The sequence below is a fragment of the Giraffa tippelskirchi genome, chromosome 10 (assembly GCF_054371585.1).
Source record: "Giraffa tippelskirchi isolate mGirTip1 chromosome 10, T2T-mGirTip1v1.2.pri, whole genome shotgun sequence".
Classification (NCBI taxonomy): Eukaryota; Metazoa; Chordata; class Mammalia; order Artiodactyla; family Giraffidae; genus Giraffa; species Giraffa tippelskirchi.
This window is the reverse complement of record NC_137284.1, coordinates 146518091-146530403: the sequence shown is the minus strand read 5'-3', so window position 1 is coordinate 146530403 and position 12313 is coordinate 146518091. Positions and strand designations below refer to the sequence as shown.

The window sequence follows — 12313 nt, the reverse complement described above, 5'->3', positions numbered from 1 at the left end:
CAGTTCATCTAATTGTGAAATATAAAGTTATGAAGAAACTAAGCAAATAAGCGGGAAAAAATGAACTAAATGAGCCAATCCTTTAACAAATGACTTTTTAAAAATGCTTGTGACTTAAGAGCCCGGAAAGATCATGAAAAAATTTTAAACTATCCTTTTTTTTTAAGGTGTAAAAAAATTATTCTTAACCCTAGAAAAATAAATTTCTCATTGAACTATTAAGATGAAGAAGGCACATAGAATTACCCAGGTTTGAACTTCTGGGGTCAGGGTCTGTTTTTTCCACTTTATTATAGGTGCCTAAACCCATCACTTGACTTCCTAGTTTTCAAACTAGGACCTTTGTAAGAATGAAAGTAGGGCGGGTACCCTCATTAATCTAATTGTTGTAACAGGGGTAATTCCAGATTGTCCCAAAGTCAGACATATGTTTACTCTGTTCATGAAACATCTGGCCCGGAGCCTGGTACACACTAGGTGCTCAAGATTTTAACTTCTGGAGAATCATGAGACTCCTAAGTAATAGGGTTTGAAGTCAAGTGTGATCACATCTATGGACATAAATGGCCTCTAACTTCCCTGGTGGCTCAGGTGGTAAAGATCCGCTTGCAATGCAGGAGACCTGGGTTTGATCCCTGACACAGTGGTAAAGAACCTGCCAGTGCAGGAGACACAAGAGACAGTTTCGATCCCTGGTTCAGGAAGATCCCCTAGAGTAGGAAATGGCAACGCACTCCAGTATCCTTGCCTGGAAAATTCCATGGACAGAGGAACCTGGTTGTCTCTAGTCCATGGGGTTGCAAAGAGTCGGACATGACTGAGTGACTGAGCAGACACATTTAAAAATAGTATTTTGAAGTGCAGACTTATATGCATGCTTTTAAAAATATATATATTTATTTATTTGACTGTGCTGTGTCTTAGTTACAGCGTGTGAAATCTAGTTCCCCAGCCAGGGATCGAACCTGGGCCCCCTGCATTGGAAACAGAGTTTTAGCCACTGGACCACAAGGGAAGTTCCACATGATTTTTTTAAAATGCAAAATGAGGATGTGAATAAAGTGACCAAAAGACAGCCCAGTGCTTTTCTCTGCCTTTAACATACAGGCTGTCAGAAATGCACCCTAAGTATCAGGAACCTGGATTTGTTTGGGATGTGTGAGAGAGAGGTCTTTTGTCTTTGTTGGTAAGAAGAAATACCTTCTTACAAATCATGGGCTTTAATTCTGCTGACTATAGGGTGTATCTTAATGCCCATTTTGTTGGGGCTGTATTTCATTTGCCCTATGCAAGGAAGAATATATTACATACAGTTGTATTAGTTGACTTAAACTTTAATAAATTTAAGTGCCTCTTACTGGTCACTTTTATAGCATCCACATAAACTTGTATCAGTAACATTAAAAAGCACACAAGGCCCTGATGAATATCTAATAGTCAGTGTTGATGCTTTTGACCTGGTTGTGAGACAGATGGTCACAGGGCCGGAGTTCTAAATGATGGTGCCCGGCTGTGCGTTCATTTGAGTGACAGTGCAGCCATCGTGTCAGGAGTTACCTTGGGAGGCTACACAGACTTTCGTGAATTAGTCTGGCTCTCGTGGCCCCTCTAGGGAGCAGGTGTTGAGTTTTGCAGATTTATCCTACAGTGATTTCCCAGGTCCCTCACTCCTCATGAGCTCAGAACCCGCCCTCACACCCCAGTCTCCCACGGAAGGAAGAGAAAAATTCTCTTTCTCTTCCAAGAGCCAAATAGGAAGGGCAGAGATGACTTACAAAGCAATTGAGATTGTGCCGTAAGATCAAACTGAAAATGTCCATTAAACCCCCTGCCTTTTCTGAAAAGAAAATTGACCAATAAGAAAGGTGGCAGGCCTTGGAGAGTACAGAGTTCAACAGAGAGAGAAATGAAACAGGACTTCCCTGGTGGCGCAGTGGGTAAGAATCCTTCCGCCAGCCAGGGGGACACAGATTCGATCCCTGGTCCGGGAAGATCCCACAACTTTGTTGCACTCCTCAGAGCTGCTAATCCCATTCACCACAACTCCTGAAGCCTGCGTGCCCTAGAGCCTGTGCTCCTCAACAAGAGAAGCCTCCGCAGTGAGAAGCCCGAGCCTGAGTAGAGAGTGGACCCTGCTCAGCGCAACTAGAGAAAGCCCGTGCAAAGCAACAAAGACCCAGTGCAGCCAAAAAGAAAGAGATGAGAGGAAATAGCTCTTCCTAGAGTGGGAAGCATCAACATTGTCGCCTTCTTCGCCCCCAGCCTTGGGGATGCGAATAAATTGAATGCAAAAGGTGTGGATTGGGCCCCCCGGGGACTCCATTAATCAGGAGGTTTTGTTCCAGAAAAATACTCTCAAAAAGATGTGTTTGGATAAGTTTGGTTATTCCTGGAGGATTAAGACTAAGCTACGCAGCTTCCAGCAGTCTTTTATCCCTTATAGGTTGGAGATTTAAAAGTAAATTATTGTTGTTATTATTATTGGAAACTTTCTTTCGCTAAATTTTCTTTGAGCAGTTAGCTTCGCAGAGCAAAATGACCTCTGCTAAAGAATAAGGGTAATGCGACTGTATTGGCAAACCTCCAGCTCCAAGATAAGTAAGCTTGGGGATGTAATGTACAATCTGATGACTGTAGTTAACAAGCTGTATTGTATCCTTGAAAGTTCCTAAGAGAGTAAATCTTAAATGTTCTCACCACACACACACACACACAAAAGGTAAGGTGTGAGGTGATGGAGGTGGTAACTTATGATTATCATTTTGCAATATCAACGTGTACCAAATCATCACGTTGTACGCATCAAACTTCCACAATTTCATATGTCTGTTACATCTCATAAAGCTAGGGGGTTGGGAAGTAAGACTGTATCAGGACTTGTGACTGGTTCTTACAACAGTGGCTGCTGATCTTATGAAGGGGCAGCAGTGGCCATACCAGGCCAGGTTGGTGTGGCAAAGGGCGTCTCTAGCCATGCAGATCTCCTGTCTGATCCTGGGACTCTGTCACCAGAGATAGCAAATGACAATTTCCACAATTTTATAACCCTTGGCTGTCATCCCAGTAGCAAACAAGTCATAAGCCATTCTCTTCCCCTTTGTAAAATTCCACTTCTATACCCTGGCCTTTCCACCAAGATTTTTTGAAACAGTGAAAACAGAGAATAGAATTGCATCTCCTTTATGTAACTTCAGCATGTTTCTTCTGCCACTTTTGACCTCTTCACTGCACAGCCCGCCCCCCTCCCCCTGCAATTCCTTGGCCTTAGTCCTCCTGCCTCGAAATACCAAGGATGAAGAAGTTAGGGGCAAGCTTCATACCAAAGAATAAAGGAAATGCTTACTGCTTTGCCTTTTCAGGGATAAAGTTACCAAAAGCCAAGGGATTGGTCATTTATATATTGTGTAAAATATCTGGAACAGTTGTTGTTCATTCGCTCAGTCACGTCTATGTCTGACTCTTTGAGACCCCATGGACTGTGCAGCACGCCAGGTTTCCCTGTCCTTCACCATCTCCCAGAGTTTGCTCAAACTCATGTCCATTGAGTCAGTGATGCCATCCAACATCTCATCCTCTGTTGTCCCCTTCTCCTCCTGCCTTCAGTCTTTCCCAGCATCAGGATCTTTTCCAACGAGTTGGCTCTTTGGATCAGATGGCCAAAGTATTAGAGCTTCGGCTTCAACATGAATCCTTCCAATGAATATTCAGGGTTGATTTCCTTTGGGATTGACTGGTTTGATCTAGAACAGTATGGTTATTTAATACTGATATATATATAGAATAGTCATTTTCTGTGCTATTGTAGAATTGAGGGGAAATTGACTTGAACAAAAAGTACGGTAGGAAGAAACAGGCTAAGTGTGAATTCTGAATAAGCAAGCCAGAATAGTCTTGTCAGGCAGAAGGCTGTCTACAGAAATGTAGTCATGTCACACAAGTAGATACTGGAGTTCAGGAACCAAACAAGACAGGAAACCTCTGTCAGATCTTTGAGGTCAGGGTCAAGGTGGGTTCAGAGCAGGTGTTGGGTGTTGAGCTGAGGTTGGCCCTGGGAAGTCAGAGCACATCCAGGATGAAGTATAGATAGCATGTGGTTGCTGACACCAGAACAGGAGCTACCTAGGCTCTGCCCTGGTTTGGGTGGAAAAGTATAAAAAGGTTTTTCTTTATTCTCCAGAGAGAGGCCAGGTTCCATAGGTACTTGTGACTGGTGATTACTCTATTGGTAGAGAACTAAGCTCTCCTGGAGGCCTGGTTAGATAGAGTGCTTCATTCCATCAACTGAGTGCCTCCTATATATAACAATCGTGGCTTAATGCTGGGGGGAAAAAGAAGTATGAGGTATAAACTGTACTACGTGCCCTCTGAATGTAGCCTGGTTATAGAAACATGACTTAAACATGGGAAAAGTTACATAGCACAAAAGCTAAGTCATTCAACTCAAGACAAGATATTCTGCAAGGTAGAAATGAATTTGTGAGCAAACGGGCGGTGCACGTGGTAAGTGTCTTAGAAACGGAGAATTGGGAATATCATTGTGGGTTGGAGGTGTCCGGGGAGAAGAGGCATCTGAATTGTTTTATCTTTGGATAAGTTGAGAGAAGTGGTGAAGGCATGCCAAACGGGGGTAGGGGGCACTGCATAAGAGCATGGTGGTAGGAAACAAAAGAGACAATCTAGAAACAGTGAGTAGAACAGCTTAATTAGAGCTGAGGGTTCAGGAAGGTTAATAGTTGGAGGAAAAGCCAGCAAAGCAGTTAAAATCAAAATGTGAAGGTGTTGCTGCTGCTGCTGCTAAGTCGCTTTAGTCGTGTCCGACTCTGTGCGACCCCATAGACGGCAGCCCACCAGGCTCCTTCATCCCTGGGATTCTCCAGGCAAGAATACTGGAGTGGGTTGCCATTTCCTTCTCCAGTGCATGAAAGTGAAAAGTGAAAGTGAAGTTGCTCAGTCGTGTCTGACTCTTCTCGACCCCATGGGCTGTAGCCCACCAGGCTCCTCCGTCCATGGGGTTTCCCAGGCAAGAGTACTGGAGTGGGGTGCCATTGCCTTCTCCAGTGAAGGTGTTAAGAGTCCTCAAATTTATCTTCTAGACACTAAGGAATCATTGAAAGTTTTTGGACAGAGGAATGACATGCTTAGAAATGTTCTAGGAAGATAATCTGGTGGCTGAATATGGGTAGATTAGGAGGAAGAGCGAGCACTCAGGTAGGCCAGATGTCTGTGCTTGCTTTGCTCTACTGGCGAGTGATAAATGTTTTCACTCTGGAAGTGGCAGCAAGGACAGAAACAAAGAGATGGTTACGAGAGACATTTTGGAGGATGGAGGAATAAGAGTCTGCACCTTCTTGTCCATGGAGGCAAAGAATCCTCATCAAAGGCAAATCCACAGTTTTGGAACCAAGTGACTAGAAGAATATTTTATGAACAGACATGGGGACGTGATCACGGAGGTGAAATGGCTAGATTTTTAGGAAAAGATAAGGAGTTCATCTTTGGAAGATCATCTATGATATTGTAGCAGGAGGCAGACATAACCTTCCTGGAAGGCACAAGAGAGCATGTGGCCTGTGATGAAGGTGTGGGGGTCGCCTGCATGGAGACTAGAGCTTAACTCCAGAGAGAGCAAAGTCCAAACACTGGCAATGCCCTCATTTTAAAGGAGGAAGAGGAGGCAGCCAGCACGTATGCAATCAGACGTGGGATGGGGAGTTTACAGATTCACAGGCCACGCAGATAAGAGCATCAAGAAGGAAGTCATGGTCAGCAGTATCAGATTGGTCAGCTGCCGAGAGGGCAAAGAGAATACAGGCTGAAAAAAGGCCTTTGGATTGGGCAATTAGGAAATCGTTTACCTTTAAGAGCACACTCCTGTGCAGTGTGTATGTGTGCGTGGGTGGAGAGGGATTAAGGAGTGAGCCTTAAAGACAAGGGAGCATCAACCACTGATTACAGGTGAGAAGAAGGGAAGGATCAAAAGGGAAGGAGACAGCTGGTACTCCTCTTCCCTTCCAAGCTGAGAGTGTCCATGTGTACAATGTGAAGGCAGAAGAAAAAGACTCTTTGATTCTTTTGGCAAAACTGTATTAAGTACCTGCTAAGAACTTGGATGCAGTTTAACACAGAGAAATTGAAAACCGAAAGAGAACAGACCATGGAGGGAGTTCAAAAGGAAATGGGAGAGGCTGAATCCTGAGAATCGGGGGAACTTTTAGTGTCAGAACAGGGAGACCCTTCTTCTCCTGAGACCGGAGAGATGGAAGAGAGGATAGAGGGTGGGGATAAATTCAGGGGTGTTTCAAAATGAAGAGAATAGAAGTGGAAAGCAAGGCTGCTGGCCTCAGGCTTCTGGACAACGTGGAACGTGGGTTGTTGCTGAGAGAAAAGGTAGATGAGGTCAAAGGGAAAATGTTAAATAACCACCCACAGGCAATGCTAGGGGGTCAGAAAGACACACACTAGGATCGCTAAACACCGATGGTGCTCAAGAGAAGCCCCACTTTCTATGTGGTTTTATAGGAAATGTTTCTTAACTACACTTTAGAAGATGGGCAGTGTTTATATCTGCTTTTACCTGTAAGGACTTACCCTTCCTCATCGCCTCGTTACTTTTCCTTAATTCATTGTCTATGAATTTTTGTTTGTGTCCAGCATCACCATAGTTATAAATTGCACAGCTGTTCCGTAGTTATTGTCTTCTAGATGACTGACGTTCCTTAAATTGTGGGTGAGGTTTTGATATAAAATAATAGTACTTTCTAGATAAATTGATTGATACATGACTTTAGCAGGAAAAATGAGTAAATAGAGCCCACGAATTATGCTACCCATTCCCCCTAGCCTTCCCCTCCCCTCCCCCCAGAAAAAGTTGATAAAATGATTCAGACTATCTCAATGAAAACGTCAGACCAACTGCTGGTCGACTCAACCCTACAGAATGATTTAAGGTGACTGAGACACCAGGGGGTAATTATGGTTCATCCGGAAGCTAGCAGATCATGAGTGGCTCCGTGATTGGACCTGTGTGGGAAGCTTTTTCCTCAGATGAGCAAGCCTGACACTTGCAGGGCCTGTGTACGGGCAGGGAGTACCCGACCGTGTGAGACAGCTAAGTATAGGACAGGTAACTAGGCCACCTGAGGCAGCCTTCAGTTTTAACTGGGTTGCCACCCGATGAGAACTGAGGAAGAATTTGTTTTTATCGCAGACAATATTTATTAGAAAAAAACCCCAACATAATGAACTAAGTTCTGGTATTTTAATTCCATCTCTGAGACTTGGCCGTATTCCCACCCTACGAGTCTTCTACCGGAACTCCCTGAGCCCACAGGCTTCTGGATGGAATAGATTCGATCTTCCAACCTTTTTTTTTTTTTAATTAATTTATTTTTTGGCTGCGCTGGGTCTTCATCGCTGCATGCGGGCTTTCTGAAGTTGTGACGAGCGGGGGCTCCTCTCTAGTTGCGGTGCCCGGGCTTCTTGTTGCAGTGGTGTCTCTGGTTGTGGAGCACAGGCTCTAGGGCGTGCAAGCCTCAGTAGTTGTGACGCACGGGGTTAGTCGCCCCGCGGCATGTGGGATCTTCCCCGACCAGGGATCGAACCGGAGTCCCCCTGCGTCGCAAGGCAGATTCTTCACCCCCGGACCACCAGGGAAGCCCCTTCGCCCTTGTTTTGAAGTGAGGAGACAGTATTCTCTAGGACCCATGCTGCCGGTCAGAACCCAGGGGGCTGTGCCACGTTCATTCACGCAAGGGCGACTAACGTATCTCTTTCCTCCCTCCGCAGGTATGGCCTCACATGTGCAAGCTTTCTCCCCTCACACCCTTCAATCAAGTGCCTTCTGTAGCGTGAAGAAACTGAAAGTAGAGCCGAGTTCCAGCTGGGACATGACCGGGTACGGCTCCCACAGCAAAGTGTACGGCCCGAGCAAGAACGCGCCACCGTCCCAGCCAGCCGCCGCGACCGTCAGCGCCTCCCTGCCCATCCCCAACCCCAGCCTCCCGTACGAGCAGACCATCATCTTCCCAGGAAGCACTGGGCACATCGTCGTGACCTCAGCCAGCAGCACTTCCGCCTCCGGGCCCGTCCTCGGCGGGCCACACAACCTCATGCGTCGCAGCACTGTGAGCCTTCTTGACACCTACCAAAAATGTGGACTCAAGCGGAAGAGTGAGGAGATCGAGAACACGAGCAGCGTGCAGATCATCGAAGAGCACCCGCCCATGATTCAGAACAATGCGAGCGGGGCCACTGTAGCCACTGCCACCACCTCGACTGCCACCTCCAAAAACAGCGGCTCCAACAGCGAGGGGGATTACCAGCTGGTCCAGCATGAGGTGCTGTGCTCCATGACCAACACATACGAGGTCTTAGAGTTCCTGGGCCGAGGGACGTTCGGGCAAGTGGTCAAGTGCTGGAAGCGGGGCACCAATGAGATCGTGGCCATCAAGATCCTGAAGAACCACCCGTCGTACGCCCGCCAAGGTCAGATTGAGGTGAGCATCCTGGCCCGCCTGAGCACTGAGAGCGCCGACGACTACAACTTCGTCCGCGCCTACGAGTGCTTCCAGCACAAGAACCACACGTGCTTGGTGTTCGAGATGCTGGAGCAGAATCTCTATGACTTTCTGAAGCAGAACAAGTTCAGCCCCTTGCCCCTCAAGTACATTCGCCCGGTCCTCCAGCAGGTCGCCACCGCCCTGATGAAACTGAAAAGTCTAGGTCTTATCCACGCCGACCTCAAGCCGGAGAACATCATGTTGGTGGATCCATCCAGACAGCCGTACAGGGTCAAGGTCATCGACTTCGGTTCTGCCAGTCACGTGTCCAAGGCCGTGTGCTCCACCTACCTACAGTCTAGATATTACAGGTAAGGCCATGTGCCCTGAGATAAGAGATGCTGAATGCCCAGCGGCACTCGCAAAGCCTGTGCTGTGTTGGTCACTGCTGGAGAGAGAAAATTGCTGCTCTCATTGGTCACGATTTAGTGGGGAAATTAGGACATGTGCACTTGGAAACGATGGTTAGAAGTCTCGTAAAAACAGAGCCAAGTAAGATTCTTGGCGTAGATGTTCAGAGTTGGGGGGGATTCCTGGCAGGGTGGGGCTGAGGCTAAGAGCAAAGGGATGGCAGGGTAGTCAGGTAATCATGGACGGATAGAATCCAGATGCAGGTGAAGGAGAGAGAGGGACACACATTATGAAGTCGCTCCAGCAAAGTGCCCAAAAAGACTCACAGCAGACCAGGAGGACCACCCACCTGGCCAGAACAGAGGATCCATGGTGGGTGGGAGACCTGATCACAAGGATAGGTTGGGACCAGGATGCTAGGGTCTTAGCTACCAGACTAAGGGGTTGCAGTTGCGTCTGTAAACATGGAGTAAGTGCCGAAGCATTTGAGCAACAGAGGGTAATGGGATGAAAGTGATGCTCTGAGAAGGTGGCCCTATGTCCCTGTAGAAGGAGGAGGCCAAGGGAAGGGTCTGTAGCCTGGGGACCAGGCAGCCTGCTCTGGTGATGGGAGAACTCCAGGTCTGGGGTCAGGAGGAGGATTATAACACTCTTGGTGGGAAAATGTGAAACTTCCATTCCTTCGCTCAACAAGGATTTATTTCACTTCTAACATGAGCAAGGCACAGTGCTGGGGACAGGAACACAGCCAGGACAGCAGGGGCAAGGCCCTCACCATCCTGGAGTCTGTAGTATATATACAGCTTCCCACCCTTGGCTCTGTGTCAGAGTCACTGGTGGGTGGACAGAGCTTTAAAAAACAAACAAACCTGATTTAGGTCCCCGTCCCCACAAGCTGAATGGACGTCTCTCGGGGAGGTGTCCTGCACGGGTGATTGTCACGGCTCTCCTGGGGCTCCCAGCATGCAGCCGTGTGGAGCTGTTGGATGATGGAGCCGGAATATGGCTTGGGTGCTCGGCTCTGAGTCCGGCATGTGATGGGCACCCAGGGCTTGGATAGGAACAGGAACAAGTGAGTCTGTTCTGGGAGATGGCAGTGGGCTGCACTTGAGGGAATGTTTGCACGGTCCAAGACACATGGAGGTTGACAAGAAACAAAACTGAAACCCCCACAAGAAGATGGGGGCTGACAACACATTTAGGAGGTTGACACGTGGGCGGTAAAACCTGAATCCCTCGACTTCATTGTGCCCAGGCCCTGTGGGCCCGGCCCCCAAGGGTGCACTCCCGGCCATGGAGGAGGTGAGTGTGTACCAGCCACAAGGGCACAGCCAGCCCATCAACCCATTCCAAGGCCATCTTGGCGCCTCCTCACCTTGTCTTCCCATCTGCCCACCCCTCCATCCGGCCAGATCTGCACAGTTGCCCTCACCCCCATGGTCTCCTGACCCAGCCTGGCCCTCACCCTTGGGTCTCCATCCATGACCTCGCACTCCCTCCCCTGGATGGTCTGTGGCCACGAGACAGGCATCCCCATGGCCTCCCCACCTCCCTTATCTCAGTCCTGACTCAGACAGGTTTGTAGGCCATTCCACCTGTTCCATCCACCACCATCCCCCCATCCCTTCTTGAGCATCCAGGGAAGAGCCTCACGTCTGTGTCCCCTGGGTTTCTGGAGGGGTGGATCTGTATTGCTCACCCGGTTCCTCTGCACTCATCTGCTTCTTAAGCCTCTGTGGTCAGCTGTCGGACCCTCAGCCCTGGAGCCAGGCAAAGAAGGAGGCTGTGAGCCTGGTGCCATGGCCGCCGCAGAAGGGAGCCCGGGCTTGAGGACCCTAGAGGAGGGCATGAAGGAGGTGGTTGGGCAGGGCTGGGATGGCAGGCATTCTCTTGAAAGTGCCCTTCTCTCAACGTGCGCTCTGGGTGGCATCATGTAGGCTCACCTGCCCGTCCGAGGGATATTCAGCACTGTGGGCAGCTCTTGTCCCTCTACACTTGGGGATGCTGGACCAGCATGTCAGAAGCCACTTCTTCCTGGGTCTTGGCCTGAATTTAGGGTGAAGTGCAGCAGAGTCAGGATGCTCAGGCTTTTATTATTTGTTAATTTGATGCCATTTAGTGAAGAATACTGGCTTCATTCATGTTTACTAAAAATCGAGCACAGCAACTTGTAAAAAGACTTTTAAAAACTCTGCTTGAAAGGCAGTACGTACTTAAAGCAGGCATCCCTGGTCACTCAGCTGGTTAAGAATCTGCTTGCAATGCAGGAGACTCCGGTTCGATTCCTGGGTTGGGAAGGTTCTCCTGGAGAAAGGAAGAGCTACCCACTCCAGTATTCTTGGGCTTCCCTGGTGGCTCAGATGGTAAAGAATCCACCTGCAATGCAGGAGACCTGGGTTCAATCCCTGGGTTGGGAAGACCAGCTTAGTTGGTAAAGAATCTGCCTGCAATGCAGGAGACCCCAGTTCGATTCCTGGGTCGGGAAGATCCCCTGGAAAAGGAAATGGCAACCCACTCCAGTATTCTTGCCTGGAGAATCCCATGGACAGAGGAGCCTGGAGGGCTACAGTCCATGGTGTCAAAAGAGTCGGACATGACTTAGCGACTAAACCACCACCACCTGGAGGCGGGCATGGCTACTCACTTCAGTATCCTTGCCTGGAGAATCCCATGGGCGGAGGAGCCTGGCGGGCTACAATCCATGGGGTCACAAAGAGTCGGACGTGACTGAAGCGACTTAGCATGCATGCGTAGTTGCTTTAAGGATCCCACTTTCAAAGGGAAGAAGGTTTACATTTCCTACCCTGTTTTTAATGGACAGTACTAAATGTCTCATCCCACCCTCTTCCCCACCTAGTGATATGGAAACCTTATGATGTAGAGATCTTCCTGTCCTCATGGGAGGGAGGGGAGGTACCTGGAAAAGTAGGTGAGTCTTGGAAAGCAAACAGTTTTCCCCAGCTATTAGGCATGTGCTCGGTCGAGGTCCAACACGTTGCTGTAGGTATTCTGTAAGGCAAGCCTGACAGTGTGTTTCTTAGGAAAGAAAGACCGCTTGTTTTCATTGTCTGATGCATGGATAACCCCTTCCAACCTGACCTTCCAAGTTGAAGGTCTTATTTTGTTAAACCAACCGACCATGCTGGTCCTCAGGCTTTATTGTACATAAGAATCACCTGAAGAGTTTGTTAAGAACCTGCTTCCGCCACAGTCCTGCCCCAGACCCACTGCACCCCAGTTCTCCAGGGGGGGCCCCAGAGATGTCTTCCCCTTGCACATGTCCCAAGACTCACCACGGGGAGTCAAAGGTGAGCTTGTGCAGGTGGTCAGAGGCCCACTCAGGGAGAAAGGAATTTCCTTAGTGGTGTCCCCAAGGAATGGATGTGGAGGCAATCCCGGGCAGG

General features: G+C 48.5%; 1 protein-coding gene across 4 annotated transcripts in view; it reads left to right on the top strand.

Moving 5' to 3' along the window:
- HIPK2 (homeodomain interacting protein kinase 2) overlaps positions 1-12313 on the top strand; it is a 199866-nt gene that overhangs the window by 56500 nt on the left and 131053 nt on the right. For all 4 annotated transcript variants that reach the window (XM_081533201.1, XM_081533200.1, XM_081533199.1 and 1 more), the window contains exon 2: positions 7786-8869. In XM_081533201.1, coding sequence (XP_081389327.1) covers positions 7786-8869 — 1084 coding nt within the window. The remainder of the gene's footprint in view (positions 1-7785; positions 8870-12313) is intronic.